The sequence below is a fragment of the Gasterosteus aculeatus genome, chromosome 3, assembly GCF_964276395.1.
Source record: "Gasterosteus aculeatus chromosome 3, fGasAcu3.hap1.1, whole genome shotgun sequence".
Classification (NCBI taxonomy): domain Eukaryota; kingdom Metazoa; phylum Chordata; class Actinopteri; order Perciformes; family Gasterosteidae; genus Gasterosteus; species Gasterosteus aculeatus.
This window is the reverse complement of record NC_135690.1, coordinates 6,845,957-6,864,803: the sequence shown is the minus strand read 5'-3', so window position 1 is coordinate 6,864,803 and position 18,847 is coordinate 6,845,957. Positions and strand designations below refer to the sequence as shown.

At 43.1% G+C, this 18,847-nt stretch overlaps 1 protein-coding gene and 1 long non-coding RNA gene across 2 annotated transcripts; one reads left to right on the top strand and one right to left on the bottom strand.

Moving 5' to 3' along the window:
- Nucleotides 1–272: 272 nt before the first annotated feature.
- dpydb (dihydropyrimidine dehydrogenase b) lies at nucleotides 273–14,257 on the bottom strand. Its single transcript, XM_040171806.2, has 26 exons — nucleotides 14,160–14,257; nucleotides 13,742–14,050; nucleotides 12,275–12,385; nucleotides 12,077–12,159; nucleotides 11,611–11,698; nucleotides 11,289–11,450; nucleotides 9,561–9,757; nucleotides 9,117–9,198; nucleotides 8,795–8,882; nucleotides 8,361–8,468; nucleotides 7,863–8,032; nucleotides 7,582–7,792; nucleotides 7,109–7,293; nucleotides 6,798–7,013; nucleotides 6,469–6,633; nucleotides 6,177–6,245; nucleotides 5,987–6,070; nucleotides 5,750–5,870; nucleotides 5,484–5,603; nucleotides 3,641–3,783; nucleotides 3,463–3,517; nucleotides 2,768–2,889; nucleotides 2,519–2,665; nucleotides 2,331–2,393; nucleotides 1,173–1,250; nucleotides 273–1,058 (listed from the first exon to the last, which is right to left on the bottom strand). The coding sequence occupies exons 2-26, from the start codon at nucleotides 13,769–13,771 to the stop codon at nucleotides 894–896; spliced, it is 3,063 nt and encodes a 1,020-aa protein (XP_040027740.2). The 5' UTR covers nucleotides 13,772–14,050; nucleotides 14,160–14,257; the 3' UTR covers nucleotides 273–893.
- Nucleotides 14,258–14,753: 496 nt separating this feature from the next.
- Nucleotides 14,754–18,665, top strand: LOC120816285 (uncharacterized). Its single transcript, XR_005711822.2, has 3 exons — nucleotides 14,754–14,931; nucleotides 16,498–16,587; nucleotides 16,669–18,665. It is a non-coding gene; the product is annotated as an uncharacterized LOC120816285 (long non-coding RNA).
- The last annotated feature ends 182 nt before the right edge of the window (nucleotides 18,666–18,847 follow it).

The window sequence follows — 18,847 nt, the reverse complement described above, 5'->3', positions numbered from 1 at the left end:
AATGTAGTAAACTACGTGACAGAATGCTGTCATAATGTTACTGAGTCTGCCTAAATAATTGAATGAATATTAATACATTTATTATACCTGTTGCAGACCCTTTACAGGGTTTCAGTATTTTAATGTTGTAATGTGTAATGTAACGCACACATACAAGCACGTATCTTATTGACACTTAATATGGAAATGTTACAGAAATATAAAAATAAAATAAGACGCAAGTCAATGAATTCCCCTTCCAACGCTGGAAATAACACAATATATCACTACAATTTGACAAGCATTTTAAACAATTATTTATTTTGCTTTTAATACTTTATTTTAGTTAATTAAATACATTCAGCTGATTATTCTGTATGTATGTCATTTAGTTTTAAATGAAGGTTTATTGGAGCATTGCAACAATTTATCAAGGTAAATATCTCAATATTTATTCAACCATGTTATTTTGGCACATCCATTACACCCGTTAGTTTGATCCTCTCTTTTTGAGATAAGTAACAGTACATTCAGTGATTCATTATTTGTTATAGACAACTTATTTCATTTTAATGAATCAAATATATCAAAGATTTCCATTACATTAATAGATCAACATACATGCAAGTATACGCAAGAGGATGATAATAAAGCTGTAATTTGAGTCAGAATTACAATGAAATTATTGGATTAATTGTGAAAGCATCTTAAAATGGTTGGCATTTTTAAAATCTAAATTTCTCATGACTCCAACCATTACTCCCATCAAGCTGAACTCCTCCCAGTTATCTGCATTAATTAAACAATACAAATGAGTCAAACCTCATGTGGCAGATGAATCTAATCGTAAAACCCAACTTCATAACATCAGATTAGATTATTAAATAGGTGGTCAGTTTCCGCCCGTCTCTCCTTCAGCAGACGGGGCTGATGGGCACACCCCTCTTGGGTACATAGGGTTTCGCCATGGTAACCATCTTGATGCAGTCTATGATTGGACAGACGCTGAGGCACAGAGTGCAGCCCGTGCAGCTGTCAGTCACCTTGGGCAGGTGGGTCTCCGGGTCAAACGTTATGGACTGTGAGGACAGCGAGAGAGTCGCGTGAGCAACGACGGGGGCAGTGAAGTCTCCAGAACAAGGAAACCCGTCACTATGTGACGCACCGCCAGACTGACAGACACACCGACATACCTGGTATCCAGAGTCGTTGCAGGTCATGTAACATTTTCCACAGTTGATACACATCTCCTCATCTATGACAGCCTGGACCTGAGAACAGGGGAAGGTCGTGAGTAGTGGCGGCTGGCCAATAGAGGGCCGGGGGGGCGTGGCCCAACCCAGATGGGCCGCAGTCTGGATCCAGACCCAGTGACCGGTGTATCCGGCCTCTGGACCTTTAACATCCTGACTGAGCCCTCCTATTATAACCTTCACAGCACTCGTTCAACAATCTAGGAAACACTCCAACCACACGCTTCGTGAATCATATCACGTGAGGCCCACATCTGCACACAGATGTAACGAGGGAACACTCAGATCAGTACGTGAGTCACGTGGCTTATTTCACACGGCGTTCTCCTCAAACAGACATGTGCTCAGGGATGGAAATTCTCCCCATGGGAAGTTTTAAAGTAATTCGTCTCATATGTTTGGAGACGGTGGTGATTTTTGAAGTGTGACGCGCCACTACGACGCGAAGCAAACATGATCTAACAAAGCAAACTGTATCCAGTAAACATTAGAGCCCAGAAATACATGACTTCATTCACACACAGTGATGCCATCAGAGAGGAATAAAGCTGAACTGAGATAAACAGCACAAGGATGTTTTTTATTAGAAGATGAGAATATATATATATATATATAGTAATATACGAGGGCTTTCTTGAGGAATATCACTTTACACCTTGATGGGTGTAAAGTGATATTCAGCAGGGCGACATTCAGTCAAATTCATTTTTCGTAAACCAGGTAAGTGTGTATGTTAAAAATATTTCCGCTATGTGTTTTTACAGTTTTTTCAATCCAGCCCTTCGGTGATTAAATTTATTATTAGAATATGTGTTAAATATCTGTATTTAATCCATTATAGTTCACAATATGAATTGTGGAGATATTATTTGATAAACTGTTTATTGTAGTAGACAGTTGTTGACCTCAAGGAAATGTTGATACAACTTCAATAGACTGTAGTTTAAAATCATATCAAGTCAGATTTTATTGTGTTGTTACAGAACTTTGCATGAGGACATTTTCTTTGACTCGACTGATGAATATTAATTGAATAACCTTGATATACTTTATCTTTTACAATAACACGCTATTGAAAAACAAAAAGGACCAAAGTACCTGCTCCATGTTGTTGAGCTCCTGGTAGGCTCCGATGTGGCGCAGCGCTCTGGCGATCACGTCCTACACACACAACACACACACACACACACACACACACACACACACAGTATCTAAATTACGCGGTATCGTCCGAAGCACAATAATACAACAACAGCACACACGAGCGAGCAGAGTGAGTGTCATACCTTGACCGCGGGGACAGTTTTTTGTGGTGCGTTGACCCGGCTGATGCCGGTTTCCTTCACATCTGTTTCTACGTTTCTGAGCTTTTTCTTGTACTCTGCGATGGCGTCGGTCCTCTGCTGGAGGTACGGCCCAAAGCTAGGGAGGCTCTACGCACGCAGAAACACGAGGATGGAAATGGCAGCAGCAACTCTGTGCGATAGTTGACACAGTAAAACTGCAGCAGTATTATTGGTAGAAAGTGGTGGTACCTTTCCCACCAGCTCCACCAGTCTGGGAACTGGTTTCCCCTTCTGATGTCTCTCTGTCGGAGGAGACTGGCCGTCCCAGTCCTTCAACTCCAGGCTCTTCAGGTACAACAAGGCCTTCAGACCTGAACACAAATATACACTCAGATGGCATCATCATGCAGTCTGTGAGAGGGGTAATGTTGGTACAAACGTCACTTACAAATACCACACAGTACATTCTGTTGTAGTAAAGAAGGCCCGGGCTGAGACATTGATATAGAATTCCAACAACTAGAAATAGTACAACTGAATGTTCAATGCATGCGTTTTATTGTTCAAAGTAGAACAATTGTGATTGTATCTGTCCGCTGACCCGTCATGATAAAGTCCAAAACATCATCACACCACATTTCTATTCTGTACTGTCATAACTGGTACACGCCTGGGAAAAACACTAGTGGGAAAAACCAAAGAACGTCGCCCGCCATGTCTGACGCCGGCTCGAATAACACACACAATAATCACTCATCTAGTGATATCTGTCCCTCCTTGTTTCAAGGTCCAACATTCTCCATCTGCTTCCTGTCTTTTCACTAAGGAGAATATACACATATTTATTTGTTTATTGGCTGTATGAGATATGAGGAGCTAGTAAATTCAAAGCATTAATTGCACGAAAAATAACTGCACGTATAAAGACACAAACAGTGACATACCCACACAGTAGTCCTCGATCACTGTGAAGTCCTGGTTCTGCACTGCACTGCACACCTGTAAGCAGACGCACGAAGACAAACAGAGGTCAACAAAACATGTCTACAAAAGACGTATTGATCAATTTCACAACATGTGATTAGGAACTTATTGCATGAGGGAATTAGTACTCCGGTCCACCTGTAACACTGACGCCCCGGCGTGGAGGAACTGCAGTCCGCTCTCTGCTGAGTCGATGCCTCCGGTGGCCAGGACCGGGAAGCCAGGAATTGCTCTGGCGATGGCAGAAACTGCTCTGAGAGCAATGGGTCTGATGGCATTACCTGCAAACATTGTTGATTATATTAAGAGCTACTTCAGTGTGAACGTCATGCGTCTCGTTAACTCAGCCAGTCGTCCCAGGATCTTATGAAGGATACTGTCGCATCTACAAATCTCACAGTAAAGTCTTTGGCCACTGAAAAATGACACCTGCCTGTGCATTGTCGCCATGGTTACAGTTGGTTATAAGCATAGACTGAATATAAGAAGTCGTGGTTTTTACGTCACCCATCGGTGAGCAGAAGTCACCATATTTGGGATGGGTAGGAGTGAAATAGAGAAACCGTATAAGTCTCTGGTAGTGGCAGCAACCTGTCAATCACTGTAAGCCGCCCTGGAGCACACCCTGCTTCATGGTCTAATTGACTAGAAATGAACGACACCCTCTGTTGTAGAAGACTTTGAAACCAGCATTAAGAATATTAACTCAGGTTCACATGTTGTAGGTGTCGCCCCCTGGTGGTCAGTGGAGAGAGGGTGAATGTTGAGACAGTTCTGCTTTGGCTTCACTCGGCAGAAGAGGAGGTCATCTCCTGGTTGAGAGGCAGAAGGCCCTTTACGTACTGCAGGCACGTGCACAGATAGACCCCTGGTGGTGCTCAAGCACCCGCCCTTCTGCCCTGGATGAGAAAAGTGCCCCTTCTGCTGGAGCACAATTTTTTCTTCATTCATCAATATTTAAGAGTAAAAATTACTCTCTGTCATCTCTGTCGTGTGTTTTGAGTTCCTGTGAGAATTTCGCCCCGACATGCTCCGCGGCGCTCACACGTCTACGCACAAACCCCCCCGACGTTGTTTGGGGGTAAATTAACAACAATATTAGCGCCGCTGAAAACATTACGTCGCAACTGGTCCGAGGTTTCCTAAAAAAATAAACAAACCAAAAACTCACGAAATCCGTGATTTAAAAGCCTTGTCCAGCTGTTTACTGATGTTTGATGAAGAGAGAGAGAGAGAGATACAGGCAGGCAGATCATCTAAAGGCAGTTTTATTATTCTACAAATTAGACAAGTTCACTAGTTTTGTTCAATTTAATTTCATTATTGAAATGAAAGGTAGGTCTTAAGTTGAGCTACATGACTGTCTGGTGAGGTATATTGTGGTATATTATTAGTGTAATGCTGCTCATGCTTCAACTTGTCTGTCAGACATGTAAATCACTTCTGATTATTATGCACAACATTGACTTTTCTCTTTTACCAAATTTGCAGCATAATGCCAAGAAGAGAAGAGAGACTGCAAAAGCAGAAGGACGGGGACTATATCCTACTGTGTGTGTGTGTGTGTGTATTTATTTTATTAGTAGTATATTTTATTTCATGCCCTTTTGTTTTGGTTTGAGCAAAATGTCAGTGCACATGCCTGATGTGCTGTACTGTAAGTGATGTGGTGTGTGCTTGTTGACCATGTGTATGTCTTTAATCAGAAAGTCGAGCTTGATTACCTCTGAGAAAATAGTTCCACAATGTCTTGTGTGGTTTTGAAACCTAGGAAATTGAGGTGATCCGTTTTCTAAAATCTTTATTAGAGAGTGAGAAAAAAAGACTATAACACTCTGGATACTACGGCGTCTGCTGCTTTAATTTTCTCTTCAATCTGTTTGTTTCAGGGCTGTTAGAGTCGCGACGCACACACACGATCAGATACCTGTGAATCACGTCTCTATTGCTACCAGTGAAAGTGATGTACATGTTTCCTCACCAGAGACCCCTCCATACGTGGTGCGTTTGCCCTTCCCAACACTCGGCCAGGGGGAGCCGTCGGCCTTCAGCCCCATCAAACCCGACACTGTGTTGGTGGCTGTTACTCCATCTGCTCCACCTATGATACAATGCAAAAATAACTATAACAACAGTTATTCATTACATATCTTCAATGATGATGATGATATGTATATATAAATACAGTATAGTTGTGTAAGAAAGTCGCAGAATTGAGGTGGAGGAAATAAAAATGTGTGTTTCTACCTTCATGAGCAGCCTTAGCAATGTCGACGATGTTGGTAACGTTTGGTGTCAGTTTGGCAAAGAAGGGAATGGAAGTGGCTGCACGCACCCATCGGCAGATGTTACGCACCAACACCGGGTCCTAACACACAGACACATGGAAACACAAGCATGCTAAGAATGCACAAAACATTCAGGATGTCCAATTCTAAATAGATGTACTGCACATCGGTACAGTATTTATATGTGTGTGTGCACCTGTCCACAGGCCAGTCCCATGCCTTTCTCTCCCATCCCGTGAGGACAAGACAGGTTCAGCTCCAACGCATCGGCCCCTGATTCCTAAAACACACACACGTTTCCATTTCAGACCACACCGCTGCAACCTGCTGATGCACATACAATAATGACCCAATACAGCCCGTAAGCCACGGGTGTTTTTCCTCACCTCTGCCATCGTGGCAAGTTCTGTCCAGTCGTCCTTGTTGTAACCGCACATGATACTGGAGATCACCACCTGACGAGGAGATGGGGAGATGGTTCATTTCGAAATATTCGTTCCTCCATCAGACGCACGTGATATTTCTGACTATGAGCGGTGGAAGATTATCTTGCTGAATAATTGTGGATTTATATGAATTACAATAAATGAATCAAAATGCTCCAAAAAAATCTGTGGCAGAAAGAGGAGTTTGATCAGCTCAGCAGGAACGCATTGAGTCACAGTCAGAGAAACCTACATTGTCAGGGAAGTCCCTCTTCAGCTCCGTGACTGACTGACACCAGTAGGCTGCCGTCTTCTCGCTGATGAGCTCGATGTTGAGGAAGGAGCCCTGGCCGGGTCCGTACATGTGACCCGAGGTGGTGCCGCGCACAATGCGAGGAGACACGTTGGTCACCAGGTCCTGCAAACACAGATGGGCAAGAGGCAGTGGTGTCAGTGAGGCAGTGGTGCTCTTAGCCAAGCTGAAGGCCAGCAAGGCTTTTTGTGCCAGATGCATAAAAGTGGGCTCACGTGTGCGTGCTCTGTAGTACCCGTGTTGCTTGTGTGTGTGTGAGTTAACTGTACCTTATCCAGTCCAAACGTCTTGGTCAGAGCGAAGCCCCATCCTTGCTCAAAGGCTCTCCTGATCATGGCGGTGCTGGTGGTGGGGGGAGCAGACGCCAGGCCAAACGGGTTGGGAAACTTTATTCCACACACCTCAACACGGATGTCCACCTGATCTATAGCACTGTAAAACAGTGGCAGCTTTGGCACTGGGTCCACCGTCTGTCCATGCAGAGACTGCAGGAGGATGGGAGACATATGTTACCGTGTAAATTCAGTAATGAACTGTGGGGGGGAGAATGGGGGGGCGGCTTCAGGCGCAGACCATTTACCTGCATGTATCTGTGAATGTGCCACGAAGCCTGTTTACCATCGTTCACCGACTCCACTGTGGTGTTTGCCAACCCGGCGATGTCTCCTCCTGCAAACACCCAGCGCTCACTGGTCTGCATGGTGTCCGTGTCCACCTCTGGAGTGCCCCAGCGGTTCATCTTCACAGGAGCCATGGCCTCGCTCACTGCACACAGACACATGCGTGCGATACATCTGGTTGTGTATGGAATCATAGGCAGCACCAGAATAAGCACAGTTTACTATGCACAGAAAAGCTCAAAGCTGTTGTGTCATTTTCCCAGAAAATGACAGACCAGGGGTCTGTTGGCAGCCATATTAGTTCAATACAAACGCTACTCATCCTCTGCTCGATAAATGCAAAGAATAGAAGTCAGATGTGTCCATCCAGCGGTCGTAGAGACACCCGGATTAGCTGACTGACTTCCAATCGTTGGTCTCAGTGGTCAATTACCTTGAGGCTCGTTGAGCATGGAACCAAAGGCACTGATGATGTAATCAGCTTTCAGCCTGACGACTTGCTCTTCGTCTTCCAGCCAACCCCCTTCTTCAGTCTGCTCGGTGCGACATAGCTGTAACCCGGCAACCCGGCCATTCTTCATGATGACCTCACGGGGAGAAAGGAAGGGCAGGAACTCACACTTCTCCTCCTTGGCCAACTCCATCTGTCAGGAAAAAAACAGTCTCTAGGTTTGCATCTGCTCGCACATCTGCCCATCATTCCCTCGTGCGTACCTCTTCAGGAACAGCTCTGATGTTAGTGAAACCCTTCCGGAAGCAGACGTAGACTCTTTTGGCTCCGCAGCGGAGAGCCGAGGTGGCGCAGTCGAACGCGGTGTCGCCGGCCCCCAAAACTATCACGATGCCTCTTAACTCTGGCAGAGAGGAGCGGCACTGGCACATGCCTTGACAAAGGGACACGGTAATATGAGTCATTGCCAGTTTTTATATATTTATATATTATATTTAAAAGAAACTTTGTTTCTTCCACGCAGTGTTTGTGCTTTCTCTCCTTACAGGTTTCCATGGATCATGGTTCTATCTGGACCCCGTTCCTGCCTCCTACCGTGCCCTGCTGACACCTCCTGCTGCCGCCATCATCATTGTTATTATTATTATTACTACTATTTGGATTATTAATCAGATTACTATTACTGTCCTCGTAAACCTTAAACATTTCCAGAGCATAATACCTTATGGAAGTGAGGGACGTGTGTCTGTTCAGCACAATACCTGTCTTGCTGGCAGAGGCCACCATGGGCAGAAAGTCTTTGGAAGTGAAGAAGCCTTGGTCCATAGTTAAACCCTGGAAGATTTGAGCTCTGTTGGCCTGAGGGAGACCTGGAGGAACACCGATAGACCAAAAAGAGTCAGTGCTTGAACGGAACTCACGCATATACATATATTGTCTTAACATTTACAATAACGCTTTTATCAAGCACCTTACAATAAGTGCATTCAACCAGAGGGTACAGACCGAGAACATCAGGAATCTAAAAAGTACATTTCTTCATGAAAGCCACAGTAAGTGGTACTGAAGTGCCACCTGGTCCAGGTTTACTCAGTGGAAGTGTGTCTTTAGTTTAGTCGGAAGCTGAATAGGCTTTTACTGCATGTGTGCCCCTGTTATAAATAGACGAAAAGCACATCAAAGGAGATGCACTCACCAATCCCAATGAACACGGCCTTATATCCTTCCTCTTTCAGGGACGTCAAGGTCATTCCATCAACACCGAGACCCTTTTCACACACTACCTGGCACACGCAATCACACACAAGCACGTGTAAGAACACCCTGTCGGGATTGAAATGATCAGCATTTTTGGTTTAATGTGCATTTTCTATGCAACAGGCAACCGACAATATATTAAGTTATAATTATTAGTTAAGCTTATTAAAAATCAACGTAACAACCAATGTATTATCACATCAAAATCATTGCTGTGTCTTTTGCAGTATACAAACTAAAAGTGTGTCTGTAAGCCGTACCATCACTCCCAAGTCCTTCATCAGTTCTACTTCAAACTGGACCACATCGTAGGGAAGCCGGAACTGAGGGATCTCTGACGTGCTGCACGCAGGTAAACACATTGTCCCTTTTTCCTTCTCACAAGAGTCTGCCTCGCTTTCCCGCTGCGATGCTTTAAACAGGCTTGTGTCTACTCACACAGAGGCCCGGACTTTAACCAACACACACAGCAATTTAAACAGATGTATGAATATTTAGTGTGCAAGTAACTAAATAGTCAGATAGCCCTGCCACACATAAGTCATATTAAATATATATTTTAAAATAAATGTATCAAAAGCATTTGCTGTGTCTAAAATCCTATTTTGTTAAATGATATATTCATAGTTTTGTAACTGTGCTACATAGTGTTTGTTTTGTGTGTGTATGTCTATTATATACACAGTATTATGACGTTACATTACCTCAGCCCTCCAATGTACTTCTGTTTCTCAAATATTGTAATATTATCATATCCGAGACGGGCCAGGAAGGAGGCACAGCTGATTGACGCTGGGCCACAACCAATCAGAGCGATAGGAGCGTGGTAAGACTCTGGCATCTCATTGGCTGGTGGGAGCTCAGGATTCCTAATCTGAGGGATTCCCATCTTGCTAAACACCTGGGGAGAAAATAACACACCCCAATATTTAAAATGTTCGCTTTCACTTTTAAATGGGTTCAGGAATTCACTCACTTCACTAACATCTACCGATAGAAATGTTATAATATGATATATAACATCACATTTTATTTTTGATTAACTGCTTACGTTGTGCGACGTTGGTAATCGATGTGGCTGCTAACGGCAGCTCGTCTGCCCGCATCCGGCCGGACTTATCAGTGAAAAGTCACTTTAATGCCTTAACTTTAAAGGGTTGACTAACATCTTACTGAGGTAGGGACGCTTTCATAGAGAGACATCCTCTGTCCCAAAACCCTCACATCAGCGCAGGGACAACTCCCCAAAAAATGTACAATGTGTAGATACATACACAAAGAGACGAAACGTGTAGCTTTGCTGCTTTAGTTCAGTGTGATTATAAACTTTACATTTAGTTGTGTTTTATGGAGCAGGAGGAAGCAGCATCACGCTGAAGGGCAACGATGTCTGTGGGGACATTCAGCTGCTGTAGCTTGGACATATTCTGTAATATATTAAGTTACAGTTAAAGTAGCTCGGATCTTATGCAAGGAAAAAATGGAGTCCTTGCATACAGGTTAATAAATGTGTTTGCTGTTGTGGTTTTTATTGAGTGTTGAGTTTATTTCCTCTACCTTAAGATTGCATTATTACTTTTAGCTAAAAGTTCATGGCTTAACACCTTAACATTACGATGTCTACAGACTGTAAAGCCCTCTGAGGCAAATTTGTCATTTGTGATTTTGGGCAGTACAAAGTAAAATAAATTGAAATTAACCAGAATTTAATTTAAAATGATCGGAAAATGTTATTTTTCGCTCAGCCTGAATTAAATCATGCTCCAGACGTGAAGCATATCCTCCTAAATCAATTAAATAAGAAGTTTACCTTCACTACCTGCATTTTATACGTTTTGGGGGTTTAAGGTTTTTACTGTCCAGCGCAGCAGGTTGCTAAGCAACGGTGGAGAAAAGCTGATGATGCAAGTAGGAAGTCCCCCCCGTAGGACAGACCGTCCCATTTCAGAGAGCGCTCAGTTCAGCCTATGTGGCGGTTGGCGCACCGGCCCAGTTAGACCAGGAGGCCGGCTCCTCATGAGCATGTAGCCCACCAAATAAGACACAGCTGATATGGTGTATAACAAATTGTTTTAACATTTTTAACATTTTCCTTGACCAAATCATAATTTTTGTTACGTATGAAAGGAATAAGCCTTTCATACTTTCATAGGAATAGCTCAGGGTGCTCGTAGCGACACCTCAAAGTATATCCTGCTTTTTTGTCTATTATTCTCTAGACAGGCCATCATTTACTAAATGAGTATCAGGCTGCATCGAGGAAGACCTGCAATAAAACGCATTAAATGTTTACTTAGCTAACACATTGAGTAAGTGGGCTCAGTTTTTTATATACTTTACATAAATGCCGTTTCTGCACCTTTTAGACTCCGAGGTTTCCTCAGGAAGTCCTGTTTTTTATGCAGAAAAACGTACAGCTTTGGATTCCATACCTCGGTAGCAAACTGCTGAAGCCCTCCGATGTTAATGGGTCCCTCCTCAGACGCGTATAAGTTGCAGCCCCCCACACACAGCTCTGACGTGGGACAAACCATCCCACAGGTCAAACCCAGCGGGTTGTCTGAGAGGATGGCGCGGGCTGACCCGTAGTAGTTCTGGTGCACACAGAAAAGGGCCGTAAGGTGGCGCTGGAGTTGCTGGTCGGTCGTTCATTGTTGGTTCTTTTGCATCTCCTTGGAGACGTCTCCCACAGCATTAAACAGACATTCAGAAATGACTGTAAGAGCATGTGTGACGGTTTGTGTGTGTGTGTACCTTATTAGAGATGCTAGTAATAAATGACTTTATGTCAATGTTTGTAGGGCAGCTCTTCTGACAGGGAGCATCCGCACACTTTAGACACCTGAACACAGGTTTGACTTTTATTTGACAGTTTTACAAAGGTTTGAATTGTTTGTTTTATACTTGTCAATAATGCAAATTGAGCAACATCCAACAAATTACAAATCACCTAAAATATCAGCTGTCAAAAAGTTAAAAATCTCATGGGCTTCAAAGGGGTTGATGAATAGTACATTAATATTACAGTAATGGTACTTAATGTGTTTTCCAAGATATTTGAACTAAACAATTATAAATAAAATGATATTACTTTCTTTTCCTGTAGGTGGAGCGACATAAGAGGGGTGGAATATGTCTGCTGAGGACCCGGCTCGTCCTCGTGGAGAAGCATTAGCCGTAAGTGGGAGCGAGTGTGCGGGGGAAAGCATTTCGTTCTCACCTCAGAGCTTCTCGCAGAGCGCCGCGCTCGCTCAACGTTGTGTGCTTGATATCGTCAAAGTTGTTCTCCAACTTCACACAAGACTGAAGAGCGGGGAGAATAGAAGCACAATGATTTAAAGGAAACGTGACAAAGAGGAATGCAGAGGTAGGCAGATGTGGGGGAGACAATACTTCCGTGTATTTGTTTGCATCTTACATCACACTGCTTTTCAGGGTTTCTCTTCCAGTGTTTCTTTTCCTTCTTCCTGCTCGCTGTGGACATGACCTCGGTATGAGTCTTCACCCTGGGATTCAGAGCCAGCAGGCTCTGGACCGAAGGGAGTGAAATAGATCACTGGAGAATCAGTCCCGTCTGTTTGTTACATTGATGCTGACACATATTTCTGACTTTCAACGTTTCCGTGGTCCAGAAACTTACAACAGCAGCGTCTTTCTAAAGTGTTTGTAATGAAACATTTACGTGAGTTTCTAAATCTTAATTTTTATCTTAATCTATTAACATTTTACATTGTTAATAGAAACTCTTTCTACCTGTTACTCATAAACCACCACCACTATCTCTCTTCATGCAACACGCAGCACTTACGTAAGCACTGAAACTAGAGAAAGTTCTCAGAAGTTGCTTGTTTGGATGCTACGGGTCACAATGATAAGGTGCACGGAGCTCATGTGACTCTGCTTATGTTCATACATTATGTTCCTTCTTGTTACAACAGGAAACACGTTCAATTAAGAAATCCAAATCCAAACCTCGGGTAGTTAAATATGATGACGCACGTCCCCAAACCCCGAGAAGTCACATAAGAAGACGGATCTCAGCAGCTTGTTAGTACCAATTTCTAACCAGGTTTCTATACACTTTTAATCTAGTTAGACGGGACTTCATAATATTTTGTCAAGCTGCTTCATGTTATGGCAGTTATGACATTTTACAGTTTGCTCAACCAATCTCAGTTTCAAAATTCTTTGAGTTGAAGCTATTGCCCCATCTGTACACGTGCAGCCCCAGCTGACTGCAGCTCATCATGTCCTGCTGGTAAAACGGAGCACGTGGCTTGTTGCATAAAACCATGAGGCCATAGTACGATTACATGAAATGGTTTTCCATCTTTCTTGTGCCATGCAGTAGAAGTATCGTTAAACCCTCTGAACCACAGAAAGCATTTCATAGCCAGAAGCTGAATGAATCAAGCCGGAGCTTCTGTCTTTTGTGCTTTTTAATAATCATTGCATGGCAGGAAGACCAGTGTGCTATTGGTGGAATTATATAAGAGGGCGTTTCAGGTAATGCACTTCAGCTTACATGCGAAACTCTCCTGTAACCACAGTCACACGTGTATTTGAAGTGGCAGTGCATGCGTGTATTACTGCACCTTCAGTGCAAATGCATTTTTGTGAAATTGCATGTATTCTTTGCCCCTGATGGAGACTACCATTTACATGACTATCACGTAAGATGTCAGATAATTATCTTGACATGTTATGGATAATCAGCAGAGAGTTGCAGGTGTAACGTGTACACATTTGTTTGGACTATTGGAAATGAGAGAAACGTAAAAAACGTGTTGCAACTGTGCCCGCTCTCCCAGCCAATCACAGGCTGCCATCAGCACCACGTGGTATTAACGTAAACGAAACACAAATACAATAAACTATTACATACCTCAATGTCTTGTAGGTCTTTACTCAACATGGCGGTTTTCTCGGGCTTGGTGGAGGAGGAGGTGGTGGCTTTGTGCACCAGAGGATCAGTGTCACTGGAGGAACGTGAGGGTCCTTATCAGGCCTCCTCTCAACAACAGTTCAACGTCACGGTGACCCGAGGAAGCCTCTCTGCAGCGAACGCGCTGATAAGGTGGACAGACCTGTCCGTCAGCCGATAGGACGTCGACCTTCAGCGCAGCTGGAGGCTTTGGGACCGATCAAACAGTGACCACGGTGCGGTCCGGTCCAAAGATCATAGTCCCCTTTACTGTAAAAAACAGAACATGAAAACACTCTTTTCTCGTTTTATGTTTTTAAATCAAAAGCGTTTATCGTTCTCGTTTATCGTTTAAAAACAAAACAGAAGACAAACTCACAACTTTTTACTCTGTTAGTCCCTTTTGGTTTTTTTCCCATAAAACGAAAATACGAAGCGGCGTCGCTAAACCGGAAGTTCGTAGATTTTCACAGTAAGAGTCAACGTGTGTATGCGAGAGATCCGTCTGCGATGCCAGCGGTTACCAGGGTAACATTAGGAGAAAAATGAATTAACTCAAAGTGACTACTTCAGTGCAAAAATGATTAGAACAATAAGTCATAGTAACTTCTTTTTGTTATTTACCTCCACTTATCATGATTAGTTGTACAATTACAACTTAATTGTTTTCAGTCCTCCAACTCAGGTTTTTAAGCCACACACATTGTAAAGTTTAATGAACTCAATACTGAGTTGACTGTCAGTCAACAGTCAAAATGAAGTTCCAATGACTGTCTTTTAAAAGCGATTCAATTTCAATTGGACCCCTATGTTAAATTGTCACAATCTACACAGAAATACCAATGCATAAATTCTGCTACTAAAAAACAAGTTTATTTTTTAACTGTGTATTGTGTGACTTTTTAATAATTCCTGTAAATTATAGTGAGGCTTGAAGTTATGTATAATCGGACTGTACCAGGTCGCAAACTGCGAGCACGCGGCGGATTAATACGTTCTGAACAGCCGGATCACAAACGTGACCTGGACCCCATCACGCAGTACGTCGGCTCAGCGAACCAAGTGGCGGATGAATATCGTTCACCAGCGAGACGATGAACGCGAGTCGACTTTTGAAAACCGGCGCGACAGCTCGGAAAAGAGAGTCTGAGGTGAGTGGATCCATCAAAAATATCATTCAACCCAGTTATTAAATGTAGAGAAAGTTGTTGTCATGTTAATATATTGTATATATATTGTTACTATATTGCATATTGATACTAGAGGTTATTTTAATGCAGTTGTTCCAATATGGCAAATAGTACCGCGTTAAAGTAGCGTTAGCTAACTTAGCGTTAGCTTAAAAGCATTGAGCCGCATAAATCCCGATAACCAACCGATAGAGCGGTTGTTGAACAATAGTACATAAAGTCCTATCATTATTAATGTTTCAGAGGACATTTAGAAAAATATAGTTTAATCAAGCCAACGGTCATGTAACCTTTAATTAGCAGAGCTGCCAACTTTTCAAAAAAACCTTGGAGTGAGATTTTGGGTGACCAAAATTTTGCCGCGCACGCAGCCGCACACGTTGGTGGCTCAAATATCAGGAAGGTGGAATTCATTTGGCTTAGTACCCATGTTGTACCCTGCTCTCTGGTGGTTTGTGGGTCCCAAAGTCGTTGATACGGGCGGCCTACTAGAGATGGACAACATTGGTTACATTCTGTGAAGCAGACATAGCTGATGGTCCACCCCCAGGACATTTTGGTTTAAGTAGATGTTATTTCATGCATTCTAGTGGATCTTTGGGTGGTATGCCTGAACTTATTCTGATTCATGTTCATCTGCTCATGACTTGTGGGGCCTTCTAGACTTGAGCTGAACATTCAACCAGAAAACTATTGCTGTGCCTCAATGACTGTCTATGTACCACAATATAGCCTAATTAATAGACCCGTGTTTAAGATTTGACCAATTTAGATTGATTGACATTTTGATTACAATGGTATTCAACTAATTCTTAACTGAAACCTAACCTATATTGTTAATAATTGTATTCTTAAGAGCACTTAATGATTTATGTTCAGCAAAAAATGACAAATGCTATGTGAGCAGCCTTAATAAACAATGCTATGATGTTTTGAGCATGCAGTATACCAAGAGGTTAACAAGGCGCTCTCCTGCACCTGAGTTTACATTCACCACTCAAAATCACACGCACAAACACAACTAATAATTTCTTTCAAGATTTAAAGTTTAAGAAGTTTAAGAGAGTGAGTACTTAATTGAACAACATGTCATTAACATGCCTTAGTCTTTGCTCCTCCTTGAGTTTCTCCCGCGGTTGTGTCTGTTTGAAAATCTTCTTCTGTTGCTAACTTGGGGACTCTTTGGGGTAAATAGTATGTCTATGCAGCGAATAGGGTTACAGATGCGCTCCTTAGCGCCATCTATCGTCGGGGAGTTTGAAAAGGAATGAAGGCGCTTCGGCCCAAAATCAGAATTATTATTTTTTTCGCCGTGAGAAATTGGTTGTGTGGCGTGAGTGCGTGTGAAAACATGCAAAAGCGTGTGTCACACGGCAAAACCGTGAGAGTTGGTCGCTCTGAATTAGTGATGTACGTTGTGGCTAAAATGTCTGCAGTTGTTTCGGGCAGACGCGCTCTCAGTCCGCTGGTGCGCGCGCACACGGACACGTGCCGTGTTCTGCCTCATCTGTACAATCTCTCTCTTAGGGGATCTCCTCCCGCTGCATGCCGCCTATCGGAGGGACGCCTTTTACGGCTACTTGTCCTGCCCCATCCCCGCCACTGGTCGTTGTATCGGTAGGTGTACGCTCCAAACATTCCCCATGCAACTGGCGCTTTTTGAAAACCCGCCTGCCCTTTTCCGCTCTCTGTGTGCAGGTGGCTGAGCCAAGACTCAGACTAACCGTGACTTTGGAGCGACCCGGATGTACCTGTGGGGAAGACCGTCTGCGGTAAAAGTTTAACCCTCAAACAGATCACTTGATAATTGCCGATGGAGGACAGTCGCACAGCAGGGCGCCCGGCTGGAAACGGGTCCGCCTGGCCGGCCGAACTTCACTGACCTCCGAACTGCTGTCCAGGGAGATTAGCGGTCTTATCCGTGTTTCTTCAACATCAAATGCGTGGTCCCTGCTACAAACATTTTCTGTTCCATAGGCACGCAGACAGCAACATTGAAATTGTGAGCATGACGGACCGTTTCTACTCTGGTCCGTGATGTGAAGCAGTTACGAGGCCAGCTGGACGCAGTCGTTGATGACCTGGTCCCAAGAGCGCCAGAGGTCTACAAAGCTACAGATACTAAAGACATTTTGAACTGCCTCAAAGATGTATGAGGTTGCTTATTATTTGTAAGTCCATTTTACATTTACTTTTAAGGTTTTTCTGTCTGACCCTTTTGTGAATATTCTCTTTAACTCCACAGACTATCTTGTTTAAATACAGTATAGAGGTTGTTAGATATCTGCATGTTATAATGTAAAACTATTCATTCTAATGTGAGAATAATTATAATTTTTGCAACAAGACATGGTGTTTCTCATAGCTATAAATTGTCATTTGAAACAATCCATACTTTTAAGTAAAATTAACTAGGAAAGTAATTTTAACTCAAATGAGCGAGTTGAAATAATTACTTAGACCTAGTAAACACAATGCATGATCTCTGGAGCTGTGGACGCATCCCACCGTCAGGCTGGAATCTGGTTGGGAACCATTGTAGCAGACTAGCTGCTCTTTAGCATGTTGGACACATCAGCATGACACGGTTACAGAAAATGTATTTCCCGCCAAATAACACTGGTTGCTGAAGCCTGTTTTGGGAGGAGGGTGTTTTAAAACTGTGACCGTGAACTGAGAGAATAAACATGTCCCTCAATATGTAGATAAGATTGCAGTTTAGTGACACTGGAATGTTTGGACAGGTTGTCTCCAGTGGCAGAGAGACACCTTTTACTTGAAATACAATATTGTATCGTAAAGCACATTCCATCTATGCAGCTTCCTGATCCTGAGCACTTTGTTGGTGCCAAAGTGTGACACTTGTGTTAGTGAGTCCACCTCTTCACTCTGCTGCTACTGATGCATCCGGCTTCGCTGTCCCGGTAACTGAGAATACTCTTCTTATAATAAAAATTGAATGTTTAACAATCATTTTCTCTTGGAAATAAAATGTGCAATCGAGAAGCTGCCCTAAAATAAGGCTTTGAGGTGGGACTAACATGGACACAATCAGTGATAACTTAAGGCTTATTTTTTTCAAAATAGTAACAAATGTGACAGCAATAATTTTGTGGGGAAATTTGGACTCTTTGGGCAGAATTCTTACCTGCAAGTCCGCTTTGCTCCGTGAAAAGTACAAGACTTGCCATAGAGAAGAGTCAGATATCCGTGTAGCCCCCGCATGTCAACTGCGGTCAAAGAACCTGTCCACTTGCCATTGTACCACTTTATTTGGGGTCGTCGTGGCGCAGGGGGTAGAGCGGGTGCACTGGGAACTGCAAGTTTGGTGATTCGAGTCCCGGCTGCCCCATGTCTCAAGTTGAAGTGTCCCTAAGCAACACCACGACACCTAACCCTTTTTTGAATAAAAGCGTCAGCTAAATGACCTGTAATGTAATGAAATCTTCATCCTTTGACCTCTTCGGTTTACATTCAGGATTGAAGTTGGCCAAATAATGATTATATACAAAGAAACCAAAAGTGAATTTGAAATACATCTGTAATAACCGTCATAAATAACGTAAACAAAGTTAAATATAATTAAATCTATGGTTTAAATACATGTATTCGCACGTTTACTCTGCGTCTCCTTGAACTGTCTCTGCTCTGCCTTCACTGACACAATGCGTGGAAGATAAATATCTGATCCAAGAGCAACGAGTGTGCGTGTTGTCAACTATTGGTGCTAACACATCCCGTCGGACCAGGATTATTTATTTATATCCATTAACTTTTAACCGCTGGCTTCGCAGACGGATTTATAGCATACACACGTTCCATTGCGTTGACTCTTACTGTGAAAATCTGCGTACTTCTGGTTTATTGGCTCCGCTTC

Coding starts and splice junctions, on each gene's coding strand:
- dpydb (XM_040171806.2), bottom strand. CDS start 13,771: ATGTTGAGTAAAGACCTACAAGACATTGAG. Junction 11,451..11,610: donor TTACTAGCATCTCTAATAAG/GTACACACACAC, acceptor TGTGTGCACCAG/AACTACTACGGGTCAGCCCG. Junction 6,246..6,468: donor AGAGGGACTTCCCTGACAAT/GTAGGTTTCTCT, acceptor TCTCCTCGTCAG/GTGGTGATCTCCAGTATCAT.